General features: G+C 35.6%; 2 protein-coding genes and 2 pseudogenes across 8 annotated transcripts; 1 reads left to right on the top strand and 3 right to left on the bottom strand.

Annotated features, from left to right (window-relative positions):
* Window positions 1-943: 943 nt before the first annotated feature.
* Window positions 944-2,696, bottom strand: BHLH92 (basic helix-loop-helix (bHLH) DNA-binding superfamily protein). The gene is made up of 3 exons (XM_086232483.1): window positions 2,328-2,696; window positions 1,814-2,110; window positions 944-1,173 (listed from the first exon to the last, which is right to left on the bottom strand). The coding sequence occupies exons 1-3, from the start codon at window positions 2,676-2,678 to the stop codon at window positions 1,078-1,080; spliced, it is 744 nt and encodes a 247-aa protein (XP_086088609.1). The 5' UTR covers window positions 2,679-2,696; the 3' UTR covers window positions 944-1,077.
* Window positions 2,697-4,474: 1,778 nt separating this feature from the next.
* Window positions 4,475-5,831, bottom strand: LOC147293946 (embryogenesis-associated protein EMB8-like; annotated as a pseudogene).
* A 785-nt stretch (window positions 5,832-6,616) lies between these two features.
* Window positions 6,617-12,878, bottom strand: CFM3A (CRM family member 3A). Its single transcript, XM_086233743.1, has 9 exons — window positions 11,723-12,878; window positions 10,246-10,738; window positions 10,047-10,177; window positions 8,784-9,134; window positions 8,459-8,615; window positions 8,085-8,377; window positions 7,490-7,549; window positions 7,278-7,367; window positions 6,617-7,186 (listed from the first exon to the last, which is right to left on the bottom strand). The coding sequence occupies exons 1-9, from the start codon at window positions 12,635-12,637 to the stop codon at window positions 6,962-6,964; spliced, it is 2,715 nt and encodes a 904-aa protein (XP_086089869.1). The 5' UTR covers window positions 12,638-12,878; the 3' UTR covers window positions 6,617-6,961.
* A 4,438-nt stretch (window positions 12,879-17,316) lies between these two features.
* Window positions 17,317-19,329, top strand: LOC147293948 (DNA-directed RNA polymerase V subunit 7 pseudogene; annotated as a pseudogene). Of its 6 annotated transcripts, none has more exons than XR_015120711.1 (2): window positions 17,317-17,732; window positions 18,526-19,329. The product of XR_015120711.1 is annotated as a DNA-directed RNA polymerase V subunit 7 pseudogene, transcript variant X3 (transcript). The 6 variants fall into 6 exon arrangements; XR_015120709.1 differs by having other exon boundaries at window positions 17,317-17,691; window positions 18,523-19,327; XR_015120710.1 differs by having other exon boundaries at window positions 17,317-17,691; window positions 18,526-19,327.
* Window positions 19,330-24,596: the final 5,267 nt, after the last annotated feature.

Here is a 24,596-nt window from a genome sequence, read left to right on the forward strand (position 1 = left end):
CTCCCAAGCATATTCCCAAACAGGAACTTACAATGTGATCCCTTATACCCCTTGGCCCTTGGAGAAACAAAGACCTTCCACTTGTAATGATCGAGTTCTTTCCGATTAGCATTCGCTTGTTTTTGACAGGCCTTGTCATGGTGGCATGTCCTTTATGATTTGGTCTAGCAGTTTCTACTGCCCATTGAGATGATGTTTTGCAGTTTGATTTTGTCAGCTAACTTATAGGGATGCCAAATCATGCTCTTATATTTAACTTGAAAAGTGAGGGCTTATAGCTCCAATGGTAGAGTATTTTACTTCTACATGTACATGTACATAAGAGTTTGATTGTTGTCCTTCACCTCTCTCATGTATTAAGAAAAAAAAAAAAGTAACAAGGGATACTTTAGCTGCTGTGGGACATGTACGAGTTTGACAGGGATTTTCTTCCTTTGTTAAAAATAAAATTCTTCTTGATGTGATGAGTATTGGGTTAGGGGTTTGATGTTCTTCCAGTTGCAGGATAGCCAAAAAAAGAAAAGGTGTTATTTCCTCAACCTAGCTTATCAGCCCTTTTCTTTGGTTTAAACACTCGCTCGCTTATTGGGCTTTCTTAATGCCTTTTGTCACATATTTTCCTCGTGCTGAATGAGAGTATAATACTAGACAAGCTTGAAAATATATAGATACATATTTAGTCAATTCAAATGACTACAAATTTTCTAGCCCTTTGCCCAGCCCTATTTTGGGGCTGGCTTATTATTAATTTATATTACTCTTTAAGTCTTACCCACTATAGCTTACTAGGCATGCATATACACAGCCCTTTGTCACATCTTTTCCTCGTGCTCAATTAGAGTATAATAATAATAGGTAGTCAAGCTTTAAACCATTATTAGTCAAGTCAAACACTCAAACTCATGACTCCAATATGGTTTGCAAAAATTTCTTGACAAGAATGAACAAATTGACCCTCTAATTAATTAATTTAATTTCCACATCACAAACTTCCTCACTCCAATGGCATGATTAACAATACAAATACAACCAAAGGTCAAAAGATGCCGACGAAGATGACTAGCACTGGCAAATACTTTATTCCCTTGAGCTTCCTGGCAATGAAAAACAAAGTTTCCACTCAGCTTCATGTAGTGTTTCTTGCAAGGTCTTCTCTAGCTCTGAGGCTCCAATCTTTCAACAATAAAAAAGAGACTTTTAGTATCATATATATATATATATATAAAATGCTGGTGAGTGGTGAGAAAAACCTCGTGTGCAATTTCAAATATTCAATTTGGGAATAAGACTACTTGTTTAGCTTGCTATATCATCTATGCATGCAAAAACCTTTGAAACGTAGTTGTCAATCTTGGCCCAAAAGATAAAAGTGTAATGGTCATTCCAAATAAAATAATGAAGTAGGTAGTATTTGGAATTTTGGATTTACCAAATTTTGAAGTTTAATCTTCAACCTTTGATTTAGGTGGCAAAGAGTGAGAGTGATATGTGGGCTCCATTATTATTATTAATTTTTTTTTTTTTGGTTTTTTCAAATGAGGCCTAAAACTTATGAAGTACGAGAATTGAATGCCACGTCACTTATCATTGGGATTGGGATAGACAAATTTTTCTCAGGAGAGTTAAACTCTATGGCTGGAATATTTTTAGCCCCATTTTGTCTGTCTTCTTCATCCCTTCTTTGATGACACATATCGTAATTTGTGGTGTATAAAATAGAAATTAAGGAATTTGGGTGTGTATAGTATAATAATGCAATTGACAGAAAGAAAAGGATTAATGTGTGTAGTATGTGTGTCAAAGAGAAAGATACCTTGGTTTCAATTTCCAGTTCTGCTGAAAACTCCTCTGCAGAGAAATGAGACTGGAAATTTCTGGTTTTCAACCCCAGATTTTGCAAGAACTTAAGAACCTCCAGCATTGAATCAATCCCTGATGTTGGATTAGCCACCCTTAATCTAATCTTGGTCCCCTTTTCTGCTCTCTCCTTCTCATTGATTGTTCCCAAAATGCCCTCGAGCTCCATGTTCCTCTTCCTAAGCTCCTCCTTATACCTCTGCAGCTGCTGAATGTTCATAGCTGTCATTTGCACAATCCAATTCTTATCACCCTGTAACACGTAACATAAAATTTTATGTATTGAATTTGATAATAGTATGTGGTCAAAGGACTGGAATTAAAATCCAATCTAACACTCGAGTTTAATGAAAAAGGTGAGAAGGGTTAAGATGAGGATATGTTGATGATTTGATTCCCTCCAATGTAATCGAAAATATAATATTGAAAGATGAAAATCTAACTACACCAAATTTAAAATAGTTAGCCACCTTGGATCCATTGGGCAGCATAGAATGCAGGGCCAAGTAGCTCTGCTTCTGCTTCTCCCTCCTCATCCGCTCATTGATCATGTGGCGGAAACACCGGTCCTTACCGTTCTCTCGAACTTCGATCCTATCAGTAGTCGCAGGTGGCCAGCTTTTCCTCAACAACTGTACCATCCTCTTGTTCATGTTCATGGAATTTGACCCAAGAGGAGGTTTCTCTGGCTCAGCTTCGCTAATGGGTCCGCCTGTGTAGGGCACAAAAGCGCTTTCAGTACTCACTGGAAGACTCTCATACCACAAAAACTGTGGTAACTCACCCTCCAATGCTCGTAGAATATATTGGTCCATGTCCATCTCTCTCTCTCTCTCTCTCTCTCTCTCTCTCTGTGTTATACTTGTCCCGGGAATTTCAAATTTCCGTTTGGGAAGTTATTATATAACGGTCTTCTCCCACTGGGTTGCTCTAGTTATTGAGGCGCATTTAACACGTGTGGTCAACTATTTGGCTTTGTTGAAGGAGACTTTTCCTTCTTAGTCAAAAACGGGTACGTCATAGTCGTGGCCACTGCGTCGGAGTCGTATTACAAGGCTCCAAGGTCTTATTATTATGGACTCCAAGCTGTGTGGGACCCACTCCCTTTATGGGATTTTTTTTTAGAATTATTTATTATATATTACAGGTCAACTCATGTATCTAACCAAACACACCTTATGTTTGATTATGTAACAATCAGGTAATGTGTATTTAACAATCAGGTACTCATTTTAAACATCAAATACATGTCTGCTACGTGTTTTTCTTTAAATAGTCACTTTTATTGGTTTGCCTTTGTCCATTTCAGTTGTTATTTTCATTACTCTTTTTTTTTTTTCGATATATTTTCAGATCTCACAACTCACAAGCTCCAGATCGATCTCTCTCTCTCCCCTTCTATCTCTCTATCTCATCTCTCTCATCTCTCTCCCCTCTCTCTCCACAAATTGTGTGAGTTCGCAGAGAACATAAATGAAAGATGACCTCTCTCTCTCTCTCTCTCCATAAATCGTTTGAGTTTGCAAAGATCGAAAATGAAGGATGGTTGCGGATCACGGCCTATAATATTATTCTCCGCTGCCGACGGAGGATAGATCGCCTTCAAAGTTGAACTCATTTTTCAAAGGTAGAGATCACACAAAGGATGTGTTGTTGGTGGCGAGATTGCTTTGTGAAATTACATATGTCGCTTTGTTTGTGGCCTCTGTTTTCATATTGATTTTGATTTTGAAATCGATTTTTCACATTTTATTGTTTTTATAGCTACAATTGCAATTGCGGGTTTAGGTACAGTTTCAGTTGTGAGTTTAGGTGCAGTTTCAGTTGCGGGTTTAGGTACAGTTTCAGTTGCGAGTTTAGGTGCAGTTTCAGTTGCGAGTTTAGGTGTAGTTTTAGAATTTTCAAATTTGTTATACCAATTTGAATATGAGAGGTCTCGAAAATCTTTAATTTTTTGTTATGTAGCAATTTCAGTTTGATCTTGGAGATAAGATTGCAGTTTTAGGTGGTTTCTGATCATGGTGAGTTGTGGCTTGGGGTAGTTTCACTTTTTATTTTGTATTCCCGGCCCATAATTGAAGAAAGGATTAGTAAGGACATGCTTGAAACTTTTATTATTTGGCGTGTGCCTTTTTGTCCTTGTCATAGGTGGCTGAATGTTGGACATCTAGAATGTGACCTGAAAATTAAATTTGTGCTTTTAGGTGTTTTTGGTTAATATTTTGAATTGTCGTTATTTTAAAATTAAGGAACTCTTTTTTTTAAGGTTGACCCACTTCATACGCTGCGCGGTTTTTTTGTTGGTATGTTCATGAAATTGAAATCCAAACACTAGAATCAACGTCTGTTGTTTTCTTCTAGGAAACTTGACAACTTGATAGTATTTTTGTTTTTGGACAAAAAAAAAAGTTCAAATATGAAATTATTAAAGCCCGTAGTGATATATCTATATATATATTTTGGATAATGGGTAATGAGTAATGGCATACAACTTATCATAAGTACTCACAAAAGGGACTTAAACTAAATGATAACTCAGACAATGCATGGAACTCAATTCAAGTCATTTGGATGAGCACTTTGCATATCTTATTTATTTATTTATAATTTTATTAATCTAAGCCATGAATCCAAAGTTCTTGAGTCCAGCCTTGAACAATGCAACCATCTTGACCAATGCAACCACCACTCCATCTTCTGCAACACTGATGTAATTAGCATCCTGATCAGCTGAAGATTCTGCTGACACACAACTCCTCATCCTCTCTACATGCATATACTGACTACAATGCAGAACCTTCAAAAATTCATCCACAGCCCTCACCCACCAAATCCCACCAGCACTCATCCCTTCAAAGAAAGCCAAGTGACTCCCATGTTTTGTTGTAGCCAACACAACATTCACATTTGCCCTACACTCCTCCCAAGGAATGGCCTCCCTAGTACAAATTGGATCATCCAAAGCACTGATGCAGAGCAAAGGCACAGCCACATTGCACAAATAAATGGAACTGCTAATCCTCCTGTAGAATGTGTCCACAGTCTCAAACTTCCCCACATCACAGGTTTCATGGTAATGTCTAATACAGTGCATCTTACCTCCCCAACCAGCAAGCCTAGAGTAGCCATCCTTGTGTTGCTGTGCATACCACTGAACCCCAAGTGTCAGAGCTTTGTCATAGAACTTCTGCAGCTGAGTGCGCCTTATGAACCTGTCACCAATCACAAAATCCCAAGGTGAGCAAATGGCTGCAGCACCAGAAATGGGAACATGGTCTCCATCTTCCCCAAGGTACTTGACCAAAATGTTGGCACCAATGCTTGTCCCAATTAGAAACAATGGAGACTTGGGGTGTTTGTGGTGGAGGTGAGTACTGACCTCACGCACATCATTGGTCCATCCACAATTGTAGATGAAGTCCGAAGAGATTGGGACTCCACCAAGTCCTCTGTGATTGCTGACCACCACATTCCAGCCCATTTTGGCTGTGTTGAAAGCAAGGTGCCTTATGTAAGCAGAGTCAGAATCACTGGTTAGTCCAGGAAGGATTATCACAATTGGGATTGTGTCATCTTTAGGCATAGTAGAACCACCCAACACATCAGAGGTCACTACCCAATCCAAAGCAATAGTACCACCATCAGATAGACGAAATAGTTCTCTTTGGTAAGTGACTGAAGGAGGGTTCCCAAAGAAAGTGAGGAAAAAATTCTGCAAATGAGGACTTGCCAGCCACGGTGTGGCCAAGTACCAGGCGTGGAGGACCCGGCACTTGGAGACCACGCCATGGTAGACGGGAGAGTTGGGGTTGTAGGTCAAGTCCACCGTGCCCCGGAATCCAGTGAACAAGTCGTGGAGGAAATGGAAGTCCAAGTAGTGGTAGAGGAACACAAATGGGTATGATAGTGATGGCCTTGAGCAAAAGCTCGTAGGGGTTGGCAGAAGATTCATGGAGGCCAGTGCAGCAATCCATGTCTTTGTGGGGAAGTTGAATTGATCAGTTGCTGTGTCCTGCGTTTTGTTGAATGCTTAAGGGCTAAAATTCAGAGCATTAAAAACATAGTATTTGTGAATGCATTGGGATTTGCCTTTTGGTATTCTAAGTACATGAAAACTAGAATATTCTCTAGTCAAATTATGATGAACCATAATAAATGTTGTTACAACATATCTATGCATAATAATAAATCAGTATCTATCAAGTGAATGGATACTGAATACTGAGATACATAACAATAATCACACTTTGGATATTCCATTTGTTATTTTAGTTTTTCAATTTCTTTGAAAATTAAGATGAGGACCACAATTATGTTGAGTCCTAGATTGCAATTATCACGAGATGTGGGTTTCGACCAGTCAGAAAATATAATTTAATTAATTTTCATATTGGATAAATGATGAAGACCATTTATAAACATTCCATGCATCTTCAACAACATAAAAAGTTTCTTTAATAATGGTATTGACCCAACCAAAAAGATAAGATAAAATGCATGCCTCAAGTAATTAATATATATCAGACCAAAAAAACAGTCATTAATATATACATACATAAAGGTTTATGAATATGAACCATGCAATTCCATTCATGCATCAGTTTGTTGACCTTAAAGCAAAGCTTGTTTAAACAACCCGTATTGCAAATAAGAAAAAAGAACAATATAAGGTAGTTACTAATAGCAAAGCTTTAATCTATATGAAACCAAAGAGTAATTCTTTCATTATCGACATTAAAACTTCTAAAGCAGTAGTAGGTGATGAAGTATCCAACCTGATTTAAGAATCAAATTCATTTACATAACAGGGATTGTTAAAGTGAACGTATTATACAAGTTTGAGGCCTGAAAACATCAATATTCTCTAGAAACCAGCTACATCTAACTCCTTCCACAATTTAGGTTCATTTATCGAATTAAAAAACCATGGCAAGAGATCATGACAGAAACTTGCCTACTAAAAAACTACAAAAAAAACTAAATACATCTAGGCCTGCACGAATGATTTGTACAATGTGATGAGCAGACGGGATACTATTGCCACAAACCTTCATGACAATTTCCGAATGCTGTCCAACCAATGGTTTACATTCAGTTGATTCTGTCATTGAAAGCAGTTATCTTGCTCATCTTGGTCAGCTCCAACACATGAACCCTTGGGCACTGCATGTAAATGTTGTTGAGGAACTTCAAATTCTGTTTGAGAATCCTGTTCCTGCAAATGATAAGGAAAATTTGTTTCCAGGTGGGGATTGTCAGTTGAGTAACTGTTTTCAGCTTCACCATCATTTTTGCTGTTGTACGTTTCAAGATAAGCATCATCTTCTTCCTACAAAAGGGGAACAAAAGGACTAAGATGTTAGAACAGATGGTTTAACTAACAAAAAGAGTAAATCAAGTAAGATCAAGTAAATACCAACCTCAGTATCCTCATCATCAGTAGGATAAGTAGAATCTAATTTGTCATACAATGCTTCATCTCCGTGGTCTTTCACAGTATCCATTTGTTCCTATCAATGTGAAATATGAGCCATTTAGAATGAAAAAGGAAAAGGTGGTATTATATATTTCTCCTGCCAAGTAAAATAGTTTGACTTGTGATAGCAATAGCTAAAACGTATAAAGGGCATACAAGTTCAGATCTGAGTTTGTCCACACTACTCTGCACAAGTGAAATATGTTTTAGAAGAGCCTGTTGGACAAAGAGAAAAATAAGTCAGGAACAATATTGTTCAAAAAACATACCAAGTAATAAACAGTAAAACTTCATATATGTAGGGAGCAAATCACTCGGGAAAATGCTAACTTGCATTTACCACCCTGGGTCTTTGCATCTTCCTTTCTCTACTACTACTCTATTGTAGTTCATGCATATACATACATATTAAGTTATACAAATGCATATCTATATGCATATATGTGTGCACAGTAGCATGATAAAGCTCATCAACCAGGATATGTTTGCTGGCAGGACAGTGAGAGCATCGGGCATGGCCTGCCCATCCCATATCCCATGCAATGTTCAGCCCGAGGCACCTCAAAACCGAGTTATAATGGGAGGATGAAAGGGATTACACAGATCCCCATGAACCAAGAATTACATACATATTGGCAATTTAAAACCTATAATAGCGGAGTGAATTCTTATATGCATATTGGTCATACTAATTCCATATCTTATAAGAGCAGGAACATTGAATTAATAGCATCCAAATTTCTAGTCATACCTCCTGCCTTTGAAGTTCAATAGAACGTGCCAAAGCCTTCCTTTTTGTCAGAAGATTCTTTGGTCTCAATGTAGAAGGCCGCTGATAGTCCTTTCCCCGGTACACGATTATAGCAAACTTTTTAGAAACTTTGTCTACCGAAACCAAGACACCTCCACTCTCAGCTTCAAGTGCTAATGCAATTTTTTTGACCGGCTCAAAAGTTTTAGCATTCACCATTATCTTGACCAATTCCCGGTACTTCCAGTGCAAATGCATGTTCTCCACTGTACCATCAAAAACACCACGTCTACCTGAAGAAATCAAGTTTTTCCATAAGTAAACCATAATAAAAGCAAAGACATGATAAATTGGTAGATGTAGAATTATTATACCAAGAAGTAAGAAAGCTTTCATCCTCAAACCAAGCTTACGAAACATAAACCTCTCCTCATCAGTAATGCTTTCTGGGTCTGCTTGCTGCGTTGATGGTTTTAAAGACTCCTCTACCTTAGATAAGGCTTGTTCAGCTCTCATTAGCTTTCGTTCAGCCTAACAGATAAAATTGAAAAGTTCAAGCCAAGAGAAATGCTAGCACTGGAACAGTGCGATATCAAAATTGCATATTAATTATTCAAAGAGACTTGTGACTGAAAGACACTTTGATAGACTACAAGATGTTTCCTATATCAAAGCCAATGAGAATATTGCAAAACGTACAAAGGCAAGCTTCCGTTCAAGTTTTTTAACCAGGCTGGTATGCCTCAATATTTCTGCTTCTTGCATCATTTTTTTCTTATGATGAACATCCAACCTTTTTCCCCACTTAGCATCTGCATCCAAAGTCTCCCCAAGTGTGCCAGCAGTACCAAAGTACTGAGCTGGTTCAACACTTGGTATGACCATGGCCGATGCTCTCAACCTTGCCTGCTCCTCTTCATCTTGGAGGGATTTTGCTAATCTCTCCCTTTCCAATAATGCTTCCGTGACATCTGCAGACAAAAAATTCTTCCCCCTATAAAAGACCAAGAAGTCCTTGTTTCGAGATAGCAGCACACCCCCAGTCAATTTCTGCAGCAAATAAATAAGATTTTATTGTCAAACATTCTATATGCGTCACCAGATAGCTAATAAAAGCTCAGATGTACAGATATGAAGTGATACTTTAACCAGTAATATTCCATGTTATCAAACCATGCACATTAAAGTAGTAATTGGAATAAACTAACCAGAAGCCCAGAACACTAATATCACTGCTTTGATTTCTCATCTTACCATAAAATAATAAACCTTATTTACAGATGTTATTTGGATTCCAAAGCATTTAGATATACACTCTAGACAAAGTAATGAACATGGAAATAAAGGAATTTAGGAAAACAAAGAAAATACTTCCTCTGGTGCACCGATAAAGCATTTCAGAAAGATACAGCACATAGAATTGTAATTTTATGTTTAAGAGTTGATTTGTTTAACTCCGAATAGACAATGAAAGAAACATTGACCACACAATAGTCACAATGGTATATAAGGAAGAATGAACAGGACAGACATTGCATTACGCTTAGCAAGGCTTTTTGCCAAATATAAATTTATTTTTCAAATTCCTTAAAGAATGTAGGCTTTTTCTGATGTAAAACCTCTGTCAGCAAGTCAACTCACTTGCATATTACCACAATATTATCTCTAGCAAGAAACTTGGACCAGGTGCCAACTTTGTTTCTTCTTTAGATAAGTGGTGCCCAGTTGGCCAACACTAGAAATGTAATGCAATCAAGAATATCATATTCCACTTCCCCTGGTTTGATCATAATTTTCCTAATGGTTTGATCAATTATATAAGATATTATTCACCCACTGATTTAGAAACTCAGCATGCCAATTTTGAGTTTAGCAATTAGAATGAAACATAAGTATGTGACAAGGTGCACCTTGGCAAAGAATTACTACCTAAAGAGTCATAAAGTGATTGAGTTCCATTACCTTGATGTCTTCAGCCATTCTCTCACTAGTAGTCAACTGAACACCACGTTTCAGTGCAATCTTTGCTATCAAACTTCTTTCCCATAATTTAGCCATGGCCACTGCTAGACCCTGGAGCTGCCTGCTTCGACCTACAGTCAAAATTTATGCATAGTCAAATAACCATCGTGACAATTATGTGCAACACAAGAATGCATACCTAAGGCAAAATGTGGTGGAAGAACCCTAGCAAGCCTCCTTAAAGATGTTCCTTCCTTTAAACCAAGAGTAGATCGCACTCCATAAGGAAGTATTCTGAAGGGCGGTTGGTATCCAGGAACTATCCCTGGGAGCATATCTGCATCTACGGGTAATGGCTCACATCCTGGCCAATCCTTGAATCTAGGGCCTATGCTATCTAAGAGTTTGTCTACTTCATCTTCATACTTCACTTCTGGCAATTGTTCTGTGTCTTTCTTCTCCTGGGAAGTATTCTCTGACTTTTCTTGAAGTGTATTTACATCACTATAAGAAGCAAGCTCAGAAAGGTTCCCCACAGAATTATCAGCAACAGTTGGTAAAGATGTAGAAGAAATTTCATTTCTCTTGTATATCCGCTTGCTTAGTTGCACTGAAGGAACTTCATAGCTTACACCTCTGTACAAAGAAAGAGACGTGCCAGACCTCCAGACTACCAAACCACCAGTTTTTCGCTGTCATAATAACAAAAAATAAATAAAGCAACTGGACGGAAAACAAACAACCAACATGAAATTTGTAAACATACAATTCTAAAAAATTATATTTATTTCTTCTATTTTTTCTTTTGTTTTCCCTCTTTTTCTTAATGACAGATTTTTGTACAGAAGATAGATACTGAATGAAAGGACAAGGATGAAAGCTTTTAATTCAGGCCATTTCAAGCCTAACAAAGCTGTTTGTATAAGAATTCGGACAAGAATCGCTACCTTCAACATCCACCAACTACAATACAAATATATACATTTGTTCAGTTTCCAGTGACCAGTCAATGCTTATCACCAGTGAAGAAAAGTGATTTCTAGAACCTTCATGCCTTATCTAATATAGCCTCCATTAGCTGAATGGATTCCTTGCTTTTGGTTGGTGGGGGTGGGGGGAGGAATCCTTACAAATTTATTGTCTCTGAAAATGAGTACCTCATATAGGTGAGATTAAACACTGGCATATTGTCTTCTCAAATGTTTTAACCACATTACCACACTCCATATTTAACTTTTCCTTTCCTAGATTTGACAAGCCCAAGTCAAGCAAGAATAGTGAGGCATCCAGTTCTTGAGCTATACATTCTAGCTCTATTTTCTATTTTGTGGCATATGTGTAAGAACCAAAGCCAAACCTCATGTACTGTCAGAAGAGAGGCATTGTTTAAAAGCTTTTTGGCCTGTATCTAAAGAATCTAAGGGAGTTCATACATGGAACTGCTCAGGAGATTCATAAAATTCGAAGAGGTACTTGCATCAAATTCTCACAGAGATGTAAAATACAAGTTTTGCTTTATATATTTCGTGATATATCTCTATATATCCCTTCAATTAATTTCTAATCAGTAATCACCACTCAAAACAAGAGAAAAAAATAACCAATTTGTTTAATATATAATTAAAAAAAAAAATTGCATACACACAAAGTTGTAACTAATTTCACAAGAAACAAACCTCCAATATCTCATGCATTCTCTTCATGTTAAGTGCAGGTGGACCTTCAATTTTCAATCTCACAATCTCAGAAGTCTTCCATCTCTCATGAATCATATCCACCACTGCTTGAGTAACACCACCACCTCCAATCCTAGTCTTGTGCTTCTTCTTAAATGTCAAATTCCTTAGCCTTCTCAACTCTGACTCTGGAAGAGTTAATTCTGCCAATGAAGTCCTACTCTTCCTCCTCACTGAACCCTCTTCCAGCTTCTCTTTCTCCTTGGCCTTTTCCCACGGAAACCTCACATCACCATCACCTCCAAACACATCCTCTACACCTAATGGAGATTCCGCCGAGAACCCACCTCGAGAATTTGGCAACATTCCTTCCTCAACATAAAATATATCCTCCACAGAACCTTTTTCGATCACTCTGTCTCTCACCTCCCCTTTATTCACATTACTATCATCAATGTACCCGAATTTCTTCAATTTCTCCACAATCTTCTCCATTGTACTACCACCACCATTTCTACCACCACCACTATCACTCTTAGCATAATCTGAACTACTCAAATTCCCACTTTCACTACTCTGATAGTCCAACAACGCGCGAGGCGGTTTCGGGCGATTTTGTTTCTGGGATTCGTTCCATTTATCAATCCAACTACTACTAGACAAGTTCTTGTTGGGTTTATATTGAGAAATGGATTGGTTTGTCCTAACTAAATTTGATTTCCTTGGTGGGTTTTGCTCAGGGTTTAAAGTAGAGCTGATAATGTACTGGGTGGGACAGAAACTGTGCTTCTTAAAAGGAATTGAAGAACCGTACCTGAAGAACTGGATTTGGGAGCCATGGAACTTTGAGAAGGAGCTTGGGAATGAGTCAAATAAGCTCGTTGGGTAAAGTTGACGACCGGGCACAAGAGCCATCAGGGAATATAGCAACAGAGGTACATCAATTTAGTGAAGTAATATGTAGAAACTAAGCAAACCCAGATGGTGAAACTGGGAGATTAACGAGGGTTTTGTGAGGTTTTGGGGATTTCAACCGAAACAATAACGATCAGTGAAGCTTGTCTTCTTCCTTAGTCTGTGGCTATGTTGCTAACTTGTTATTATCCATGGCGGGGGAGTAACATCTAAAACCCTGTTTGGACGCGTGGAGTGAGGTACTCCTACGAGGTTATAGGAAATTCTCGATCCAGCTTAGTAGATATCAGAGAAAGATATTTGTTGCACTTTTACAAATTACAATTGTACCTTTAAATTTTTCTTTTTATCTGTTTTATTTTTTAAAAAAGGTTATGTAGCTCTTCATAAATATGTTTAGGACTAATTTGTGATATCTAATTACTAATTTATAAGTATACTCACTCTCTGTCCTATTTCCTCACCTATTTTATTTGTATTCATCATTAAATTTGAAAAAAAATATAAAAACAATCTTCATACATCTCATTATTCATATAATACCTTTTGATATACCAACTTAAACACTTTTCTCACCCCCCTTAACTATCATCTCACCCATCTATTTTTTTCCCAAAATTCTTTTGTTCCATAAATCCTAATTTTATTCTATCACCAAAACTTAAAATCGATGATACTATTTAGTTGATACTCATACATTTATTAAAATGTATGATAATTCTATACCTGAAATCTTTTTTATTTATTTATAGTTTTAGATTAAGAATTCATTTTATTTTAATGTTCCTTTTGATTTAGAAATTGAATATTAATCTTAGAGATTTAATTTGAAATTTAGGAATGAATTATAGGATGAGTATAAGATTCTTTTTTTTCTATTTGGAAAAAGATGGGTGGGTGGAATGATAGTTAAGGAGAGTGAGAATAGTGTATAGTAGGTGAGTGTTTGCGTCGATATATCAATAGGTATTATAGAAATAATGGAAGGTGAGAAAAATATTTTTATATTTTTTTTAAATTTAATAATAGTGTAAAAATAAGATGTGTAGGAAAATAAAACAGGGGTAATAATATAAGCATTCTTTGTAAATAACAAAGTCTAATGAGTTCGACCAAAAAAAACACACAAAGTCTAAGGAGAAAATTAGGGGAATTGAGTGTTTGTTTTTTTGTTTTGCCTGAAATAAACTTTCATTCAAGGCCCAAAGAAGGCCCAAAAGATCAACAAGCGCTCCAACACAGGGAACACCAGCAAACAACAAAACATGAAGACAGACTTGTTTCTTGGAGGTGCATTATATAATGAAGCTTTTGAAGGACCTGAGGGGGAGGGTTATCAAGGACCATGGCTACTTTCTTGCAATCACTTAAAAGAGCAGAGGCAAATGAGAGGTTGTAAACGACTCAGGAAATAATGTGTCATTCCCTGTCGTTTTTTATTGTCGTATGTTCCTACCTTGCAAGAGCGACATCTTGGAGGGAGTCGTTCATGGCATATGGAGAGCTGGAGTTTTGTTGAGATGTGGACAGTGGACCTATGAGATCTATTTTTCCTCTGCTATTTTGATATATTGAAAATATTCAAAGAGTACTGCTATTTGTTGAGATTTTGACCTATGATAATAATGAATTGGATTTGTAAGTATTCAAAAAGTATTGTTATTTGCATCATCTTGATAAGTATTGTGTATCATCTTTCTAATAGAAATTAGACTCAAATATTCAAATTATATGAAAACTGTTAATGTAAATCATCTTATAGGAAGATTAGTTTGTATTACTTTTCTATAAGATGCTTATGATGTTTGTCACATATATCATATATGCAGTCAAGCCATATTGTCATTTCTACAAGAATTTGGGATCTTAAAAGCTGTTTGTTGGGTAATGCAACAATTATTTGATAAATGATAGATGTTAAAAGTGCTTAATTAAGAAGTGTAGCAAAGTGTGTATCCAAAACTGGCACTTTAATGAGTTGGCGGTTGTCCTTTTTCCTACTTTCCTTTCTGCCTCCCTTTCTCTCCTTAAACCTTCTTTTTTGTCACTCTTAAACTTTAGATATTCATTTTTTGTGAAGAATGGAAATACATCATTACGATACAAGACCATTCACTATCGTTAAAGGTTACTATTTTAGTTTAAAGGCTCTTTCATGTGTAGTCTTGTTGTCTTGTTTAGACGCTCTAACAACAAAAATGCTTTATTTTTTTGGGGAATGATTTAAAATATGGGCATTTTGGACGACATCAATATAAACTGCTTAAAATTATAACATTATAAATATAGACTACACATGGAGAAAAATATAAATTTAACCAATAATTTAAATTCACTGTTTGAGATGTAGTATCGAAATATTTTTGTGCAAGTGTAAGGATGATTTCATTCACATAAAGACTTTGTTGGCTAACACTGTTTGGGACTATATTATATCCTTACATTTAGAAAAGGCAACGACTTTCTTATTAACATTAAGACTTTAACTTTATGATCCAGAGTCTATTGAACACTTTTTTTTTTTTTTAATTCAGTAAAGGGGGAATTCAAATGCAGATTATGAACAAAAAAAACAAACAAACAAACAAAATGACAACTGGATTAATAGATAATTATGGAAAAATCGAATTGTGCAGTGTACCTATCATTATTCTAAAGTTTCTAACTTATTACCCTATCCATCTTCTCTCTTAGGCCTTCCATAGTGATAAGGTGAGTGTGATAGTTATACATGAGTTTTAAAATGGTTTGAATAGTGATTTTGTGATCTGAATAATGCTGAGACTGATAGTATGTGCTAAAACTGCAGTGGTGCTAAGAGTTATAGTTGAGAGTGATATTGTTTGACTTAATTAAATTAAGAGATAATTAGGTTTAGATCCTTTAGAAAAATAATTTTTAGATAGAGACCAGAGTGTTTTAAAATTTATAAGAAAATTCTTTTAATTCATAATAATTTATAAGAAAATCTTTTTAATTCATAATAAAGTTTTTTTAATTTATAAGAAAATCATTTTAATTCATAATAAAGTATTTCCTCGATTGAAGGGTATTTCCACTTATTTGAAGGGTATTTTCCCTCCGAAGGTGTAGAGTGGGCCCAAAATATTGGAGTTAAAACCTAACATACAGCCGTCAAAGAAGAAAAATAAAAGGACTTAATTAAAAATCTTAAATCACTACCGGTCTTAGTCTAAGAAATACTCATACAATGGACTGGACTCTAAGTCTCCCTTAAATTAATCCTAAAAGAGATTAAGTGATTGTTAATTTATAATTTATAACTAAAATATTTATAAAAATTATATCATTGGTTTTATTGTAACAAAATCTTTAATATAAGGTCAATTTTGAATATATTTGAATATTTTATTTTATTATAATTTCCCTATTTTCTCTCTACAAAATTGTCTTTCAAGTTGTTTTGTATTTTTTTAATATTTGAAATACATAAGGGTAAACACAACACAATTCATTTTATTTCATGACACGAGCGTCAACAAATATGAACTTTTCTTATTTTTTATTGATTTTATATGATTTTTTCAAACTTTTGTAACGAACAATTTGTTGCAACCGTTGGATTACCGATGGCTACATTGATGGACGACCCAGATGAATGCCAACGTGCTGGCAATTTGAAAAAAAAAAAAACTAATAAAAAAATGCAACAACAAGATGATCTGCAACGGTCAACTAATCCATGTCGTTCGTCGAGGACACACGCAACCCAAGAGAGTGGCTGGCAATGTCTGTCACGTGGGCTAGGCCTTATCGGCACTTTTTCTCTCTCCCACATGCGCCTCTTCTTTCCCACGTGGTGGCCCCCACTTTCTATGGCACTCAGCCTATATGACACTCACTTTGGATCATACATGACATTCTTTTTAGATCTCAAATCACTATCACACTCATCTTTTCGGCCCACTACAGGAGTGTCAAAGTAATGCATTGGACTCAAATCACTTTGGCCCTTACCATTGTGGAAGGCCTTAGGCAAACTTTAACAGTATCGACTTGTCTAGTGAAACATTTAGTACTTAAGATGTATTAAAAAAAAAATGAAAAAAACCTAATTAGGATGAATCTAAAGTCTAAACAACAACTGTTAAATTGGCTTTTCTTATAATAATGAGTATTTTATCCCTACAAACACCCAAGGCAAAAAAAAAAAAAAAACAAATATTGGGAGAACATCAAGAGTCACTGAGTCAGAGGTTATAATTAATAGCTAACTAAGGATGAAAATTTCATAATTAAATTATGTAAATATCGATACTTAAATTTACGTATATATCACTTTTAGTAGATTTCGGTGTAGAGAAATTTTAGTTAGATTTTGTTCTTTTGTTAGTTGATTGTTGACTAATTAGGATTAATGGAAGATTTTTGGTCTAATTAGGATTAATGGAAGATTTTTGGTCTAATTAGGACTAGATTTGGTTTGATTTCATCTTCTTTCTCTATTTCTTTTCTAATTTTTTTGATTCAACTATGATGACATATACTGATATTTTGTTGACATATAAAGATATTGGAGAAATATTAATATAGTCTATTTAAATATCAGTGGTTGAAATTATGAATATCTTGATAAATATATATATGCAATATCATAGATATTTTCATCCGTGTAACCAAACAACTCGGCAAACACCCCTAAGCGATATCGCGGATATTTTCATCCATGTAACCAACCAACTTGGCGAACACCCCAAAGCGATATCGCGGATATTTTCATCCATGCAACCAACCAACTCGGCGAACACCCCAAAGCGATATCGCGAATATTTTCATCCATGGAACCAACCAACTCGGCGAAGATTCCGAAGCGATATTGCAGATATTTTCATCCATGTAACCAACCAACTCGGCGAAGACCCCGAAGCGGCTCACTATATCAAAATATCTTGGAAATAAACTAAACTGCGCAGGGTGCTTGTCTGTCATCCAAACTTCGTGTGCATATAACGCATGCAAAACGGCCAAATTAACCTTCTATTTCTTCCATCAATTTGGGTCCCCCCAGTGGATCTCTCTTAGGGCCCCAGTAGGTACGTTTTCTCTACTGGGTTTTTTCTGAAATCGTAACCAGGTTCTTTCTCTTGAGCTGTCTCTATTTTATATTTCACAAAATTTCACTTCATCACAGTTGTTTTGGTCTCATTCATAGCCTTTAAATTTTGCTTCTTTATGGTTCAAGTCAGGTGCTTTCAAATATTTTTAGGCTCATTGTATCTGGGTTTTGAATAAAATGACTAATTAATGGATAATGCTTTATTTTGCTATATGTGTTAATCGAGCTGATACAGCTTTGCACATGCCTGATTGATGTATTTGTGATTGCTCCATAGTGTACATCTACATAGAAAAGCACAGGCACAAATATTAATTGACCCATAACCCAATTTGTTTGGCTGCTATTTGAAATTTAGGTGTGTTTGCAGATATAAGATATAAGAAAAGATGAGTTTATAGGATAAATAGAGTCTCAATGCGAGATTTATATATATATATATATATAATATACAATGCTCTAAATTTAAGTGGTTAGCAAGTTAAATACGAAGTTAACAACTTTTTTAAGCCCACCACATGACTAATTTTATAATTCGAATTGTTTAATTTTTAGGCTCTAACTTTAATCATTTAGTCATCTAATTTTGATCAAATAAATAAACTATATTATTTTCGATAAAACCATATAAATATAGTTATTATTATAATCAAATGACTAAATAACTTTCGATGGGTCAAGAATTTGTATTTAGTAATATGCTTCTACATGCAGAGCACTTGTTTTATGCACTTGTTATGAATCTTATGATTGAATTAATATGCAGAATCTGATTGATAATCTTGTTTGTTTGGACATTTTTTTGTAGTAGATCTGAACATGTTTTTTGAAGTGGAACTGCAGAGGCATGTGGCTGTCCTTGCTAGAAATCTGGACTGCAGAGACAGAGTTGTTTCCCAGAGGTTGATTATAACGAGGCTTCTGGAGGAGTTGTTAAGGGAGAAGGTAAGCAAGGATCGTGGCTACTTTGTTGCAGTGACAGGCATAAAGAGGATAGGCAAAGGAAGGGTTGTGAACAACTCAGGAGATGATGTAATCTTCCCTGTAGTTTTTAAATGCCGGACGTTCCTACCTGTGAGGGGAGATATGTTAGAGGGGGTTGTTCACAATGTGACCAAGTCTGGAGTATATTTAAGATGCGGCCCAATTCAAAACATGTGTCTCCCTTATCTGAGAATTCCTGGTTACGAATATGTGCCTGGAGAGAATCCTGTCTACTTTAATTTTGAGAAGATGTTGAAGATTGAAAAAGATTCCATGGTTCGTTTGATTGTCATCGGGACTCTGTGGCATGTCCAAGGAAGGGATTTTGATGTAGTAGTTTGTATGCAGTCTGATTCCTCTAGGACCAGATTCTTAGTGTGATTCCCTCTGCTTAATTATGACCTGGAACTCGAACTATGTTTCTGCATGTGTTTTCTGTTTTGTACTCAACTTTACAATGTTGGCTGTTCATGCTACTTTTAGTATGATCTAGTTCACCTTAACAAGTTAACAGTCTGTCTTAATTTGCTATGTTAATAAGATGCCAGAAATGTCTAATCTCTTTCTGTTCATTCATGTTAACTTCGATCTGTTTCTCATTTTCTCACAAAATCCGAGTTGCTGTTTGCACTTAACTCGGATCAATGCTGGCCTTTGGACCTGTGCTGATAGAGCTGTTCTATATGCCTACTATGCTACTAGTACGTACTGTTTGAAATATCTTATTTTCTAGGAACAATCAGACTTTTCTTTTCTTTTTCCCAAAAGATGAACCAATAGAGTACAGAATAGAAGTTCATTCAAAAAGGTCTGCCCGATGTGAAAGAAGTCAAGTGGTCTATTGACAACGAAAATGCACCCACTGACCCACATGCCTGACTATGGATTTGGAGAAGGTTTTGTAATCCTTGTTTCTCAAAAATAAAAAAGGTATTGCAATTGTTAAATATCCTAGTTGGAATGACCGTATAATTCTCTCTGCACTCAAGTTTTTTAAAGTTTATTATTTTAGTTTAAAAGTCTCTCATGTGTAGAGTAATATTCTCTTATTAAATAATTTAACAACATAAGAAATTTAAGGTACAAGACTATAAATATGAAATACACATTTTTATATAAATATAAACTTAATCAATAGCCAAAGTACACATATATTGTCATAAGATATTTATACTCAAAATGTAACGTAATTAATCACTATTGCAGCTTACTAAAATTTAAGGGTGATCCGATTTATATAAAAACTATGCTAGCTAACATTGTTTGGGATTATATTATATCCTTGCATACAGAAAAACAAAACCAATTTCTCATCAACGTTAAGGCTGAAATGCTTCATGATCCAAAATATAGTAAACACATTACACACACACACACACACATACACGAGGGAGGAAGAATTCAAACTTGAAATCTCTTTAGCATTATGGAGAGAAATACCACTAATAACTAGTTAGTCTATTAAACACATTATTTTGTTACATAGAAAAAAATTAAACTATAGATCTATCCAAATCCTAACTCATTCCTGATCCACCTTTACCATTTTGAACTAATTTCAACAGGTTATGTATTTAACACATTTACTAATAAGAATGCATTTTGAAAAAAAAAATTAATAATAAAAGACTTTAAAATTCATCATATATATTTGCGACTACACCACCGCTTCCTCAGTGAAAAGCTTAAGCTGTTTAAGCATGAGCAAACTTCTAAAAAATTACAAAGCTGCCACCTTTTGCCGACACATGCTAACGCACTTTCGCACTTGCTCACCCAAAAAATCTCATTAGTGTCCTACAAACACAAACTATCCGAAAACTTTTCATCAATGTCTTTTTTTCTTGACCGAAATTGTCTTTAAATGTTTTTAGTTTGTGTTGAAATGAGTATTTGCCATTAATGGCGTAGAGTCAACGTTTGTCATTAATTGAGGTTAATTGTCTAATGTGCTGCAGAATTGGATGCTTAAAATCATGCATTTGCAATTAAGTTAGATCTGTAATTAAGACAGATTAATTGACTTTGTGTAAGAGCTTTAAGTTTCTCTTATATAAACCTCTCATGAGAAGAAGAATAATAACAAAAAATTACCCCAAAACATTAGTTTTGACAGTTTGAATACTTAACTTTTTATATTAAACCATTTGAATTGACCTTTTTTTGGTGTGAATATTCAAAATATTTGTTAATGTGATAAAACAACTTTTTAATCAAACACATAAAAATATATATTTTGATACAAGAGTGTACTTACAGAGTTACAGCTCAAAAAAAAAAAAAATTGTTCAATTGCAAAAGCATATTGAAATTCACAAATAGTTACAAAACTATATTGTAACATATGAAGTTACAACTAGAACCTTGTTTACTAACAGTTTCATTATAACCATGTAAACTGTACGTTGGAACATAGTCAATGTTAGACAATAGTCACAATAACAATCATTTTCATTGGCATGTGAAGATCTAAGGATAATGCATGGTAATTTTTCTCGGATTGAATTAGTTTAGGAAGATGTCCTAAGTCTATTCCCAGATTCAATTGGAACCTAAGAGGTCACATGCCAATAGCTGTGAGATGATATTAGAAATGAGTTTGAATAGAATTAATTAATGGGTTAATTAATTGGGCCCAAGACTATAGAAAAGAAATAGAATGATGAGTTTATTAATTAATTAAGGAGTTAATTAATTAATAATATAATTAATTGTTAATTACTTAGTCAAATGGGCTAACAACTTATCCCATAAGATCGGAAGGTCGACTTCCCTTTTGTGAAAAATAGTTTTTCACTCAAGTCTATAAAAAAGGGGTCTAAGTCAAGAAGTCGGTATGTGTGAGGCTCCCAATAAAGATCATTTTACGCTCTTTATGTTTTCTCTTAGGCTAACTTGTGAGAAGAGAGCCAACACTCCCATTTTCTAACAAGTTCATCCATTCATCTCATTCTTGCGTGGACTTATTAGAGGTCATATTCTTGTGTGACTATAAGAACCAACTGGCGGAGAGTTTGTGAATTCGCACCTTGATAGGCTTCCAATCAGGATAACAAGGTATGAATCGTACTTGGTTAAATCATGTTTTATTGCATCATATGTCAATTTGAAGTATGATCATATGAATTTTAAATTACACTGCATTTATATGATGATATATATTTAAACACATAGCACTATTCATAACTGACTTTTTTTTTTGCTTATGTATTAAGTATTAACCCATCTTTTTCTTGGGTGTCAGCATTTGTTTCGAGTTTTAGAATTATATATAGCTACCTCTCAGTATCTTTAAATGATTGTAATAATACTTTTGCATTCCAATATAAAATCACTGAATCTTGGTTGTTGCAAGGCTTCTTCTTTAGCCTTTATTATATTTTTTATTTTTTTCCTATCAAATTATTTTGTTAAGTTTTCATATTGTTTGTAATTTTCAACTCGCTTATGAAAGTAAGAAAATAAATTCAACATATACATATTAGGAAAATCCTATAAAATTCATTGTGTCTGCTAAAATATGGATGTTTGTGTAATATGTAGAGCTTATTCACACTCACTAATAAGGCTAGTTGAAATGAAATAAAAACTTTACTTAATTGTGGACTGAATATCAGCCCGACAAAAAAAAAAAAAGAAAAAAAAAGGATGTATTTAATAGTAGTCCTCTGTATAGGACTATTTAATCATTAACTGAAAAAATAAAAAATAATTAGGATTTGAGTCTAAACAACAACTAGGGGTGGGTATAATAACCGACGCACCGAAACACCGAACCAAACCAACCGAATAAAAACCGAAAATACACCGAGTTGACCAAAAAAGTCAACACCGTAAAGAAAACCGAACCAAACCGTATATGGATGGTTCCGGTTCTGGTTTCATGCTCACTTTGCCCGAACCAACTCGAACCGCACCATGTAATTTTTTCAAAATATAATTATATATTTTTATGCACATTTTATACATTTTTGTATACATTTTATACATTTTTATACACATTTTATACATTTTTTTAGACCCTGAAATATATTTTATATAACCCTATGAGTTTAATATTCTATATATATAATAATGTTTTAGTATATAATTTTAGTTATATCTTATATAATAAAATTAGTATATTCTATTTCTATATACTCTATAGTCTATAGTCTATATAATAATGTTTTATGTATACAGAGTTATATATAAACTTAGTATATAACTATATAGTTAGTAACTTAGTATATAGTTGTATACATACTACAGTAGTTATATATAACTATATAAGTAATATATAGTTATAGTAGTATACTAGTATATACTATAGTAGTATATAGTTATATATAGGGTTAATTACATATATATACCTCAACTATACATCACTTATCAGTTGGGTACCTCTGGTTTAAAAACTTTCATTAGGGTACATCAACTTATGTTTTTTGTCAATTGAATACCTCCGTTAGTCTGATCGTTAGGAAGACCGTTAAGTGCTTACGTGGCGCTGACGTGGCACACGCGGACCCCACCATTAAATATTAATTTAGCATTTAAAAATAGCCATTAAACCAAAATTAATAAAAAAATAAAAAAAATCATTAAAATTATATAAAAATTGAAAAAAAAAAAAAAAAAGCCAACCCCCACCTAGCACCCTCCCTCCCCTTCCTCCCCCCTTTCCCCACCCAGGCCACCGCCCTCCCCCCAAACCCAAGCCAAGCCACTAAAGTTGTGGAGGCGTTAATGGCATCATCGTCCGGTCGAAATCCGACGGAGGCGATCAGTGTAACAGTGCTGCTACTACTTCCTCTGTTTGTTCCTCTTCAATTCTTTCTATTCGTTGTTCGGCTGAGGCCGACACTGGCGCCGGTTCATTTGTAAATACAAATACTACAAAAAATTGCGTTTATAAATCTTCAAGAAGTAAAAGCAATGGATCCTCTGCTGCTGCAAATGCCTCCTCCTCCTCGCCGCCCAATAAGCCGCCTTCCGGAAGAATTGTAGGCGGCCCGATGAGATTCGAAGCGATTCCAAGGCCGAGAGGACTTGGAAATTAATGGGATTGGTAAGGTTGGTGATGACAATGCTACCCAAGTCTGCACCATTAGGAATCTTGATAATGGGAAGGAGTTCGTTGTGATGAGATTAGAGAAGATGGGATGTGGAACAAGCTTAAGGAGGTGGAGACTGGTAAGCAGTTGACCATGGAGGAGTTCGAGATGAGTGTTGGGCATTCGCCGATTGTGCATTCCCCACCCTTTCCCCACCCAGGCCACCGCCCCTCCCCCACCCTTTCCCATTTCCGGAGAAGAAGCGATCCGAAGGCCTCCGAATTTCCGGGGACGGAAATGGCGGGGCCGGCGACGATTTGGACGAGGCGATTCCTTTATGCGCACGACGTGTTCAACGAAATGACGAAGAGACTGTGGAAGTAAAGTTGGAGTTTTGGAGGTAACAGAGGGTTGAAATGGGAATTTGGTTTGCTGAGTGCCATGAGCTCTGAAGATCAAGGAGCACAAAATGTGAGCTCAAAGCTCTCATTCTCTCTCTCAATAATTTCTTTTTTATTTTTTTTGCTTTTTAAATTCACACTCACAAACAGGCTTGGATTTCTCTTCTTTTTTTTTTTTTTGGCCACTGGATTTCTCTTCTTTATGGTTGCAGGTTTTCAAGCATTTTGGTTTGTGTCTGAATTTAGCATCGATGAATTGAAGAAGATTCGGATTTCGGAGGGATCTCCTCAATGTGCTGGATTTGGGTTTGGAGGGGAGGGGCGAGGGAGGTGGAGGGGGTGGCCTGGGTTTGCGAGGGAGGGTGGGGGTGGCTTGGCTTGGGTTTGGGGGGGGAGGGGCGGTGGCCTGGGTGGGGAAAGGGTGGGGGAGGGGCGGTGGCCTGAGTGGGGAAAGGGTGGGG

The sequence above is a fragment of the Dryas octopetala genome, chromosome 2 (assembly GCF_963921425.1).
Source record: "Dryas octopetala chromosome 2, drDryOcto1.1, whole genome shotgun sequence".
In the NCBI taxonomy this organism is placed as follows: domain Eukaryota; kingdom Viridiplantae; phylum Streptophyta; class Magnoliopsida; order Rosales; family Rosaceae; genus Dryas; species Dryas octopetala.

Coding starts and splice junctions, on each gene's coding strand:
- CFM3A (XM_086233743.1), bottom strand. CDS start 12,637: ATGGCTCTTGTGCCCGGTCGTCAACTTTACCCAACGAGCTTATTTGAC. Junction 8,378..8,458: donor GAAAGCTTTCTTACTTCTTG/GTATAATAATTC, acceptor TGATTTCTTCAG/GTAGACGTGGTGTTTTTGAT. Junction 7,550..8,084: donor TTGAACTTCAAAGGCAGGAG/GTATGACTAGAA, acceptor TTTGTCCAACAG/GCTCTTCTAAAACATATTTC.
- BHLH92 (XM_086232483.1), bottom strand. CDS start 2,678: ATGGACATGGACCAATATATTCTACGAGCATTGGAGGGTGAGTTACCA. Junction 2,111..2,327: donor TGCTGCCCAATGGATCCAAG/GTGGCTAACTAT, acceptor TACGTGTTACAG/GGTGATAAGAATTGGATTGT. Junction 1,174..1,813: donor AACTGGAAATTGAAACCAAG/GTATCTTTCTCT, acceptor TATTGTTGAAAG/ATTGGAGCCTCAGAGCTAGA.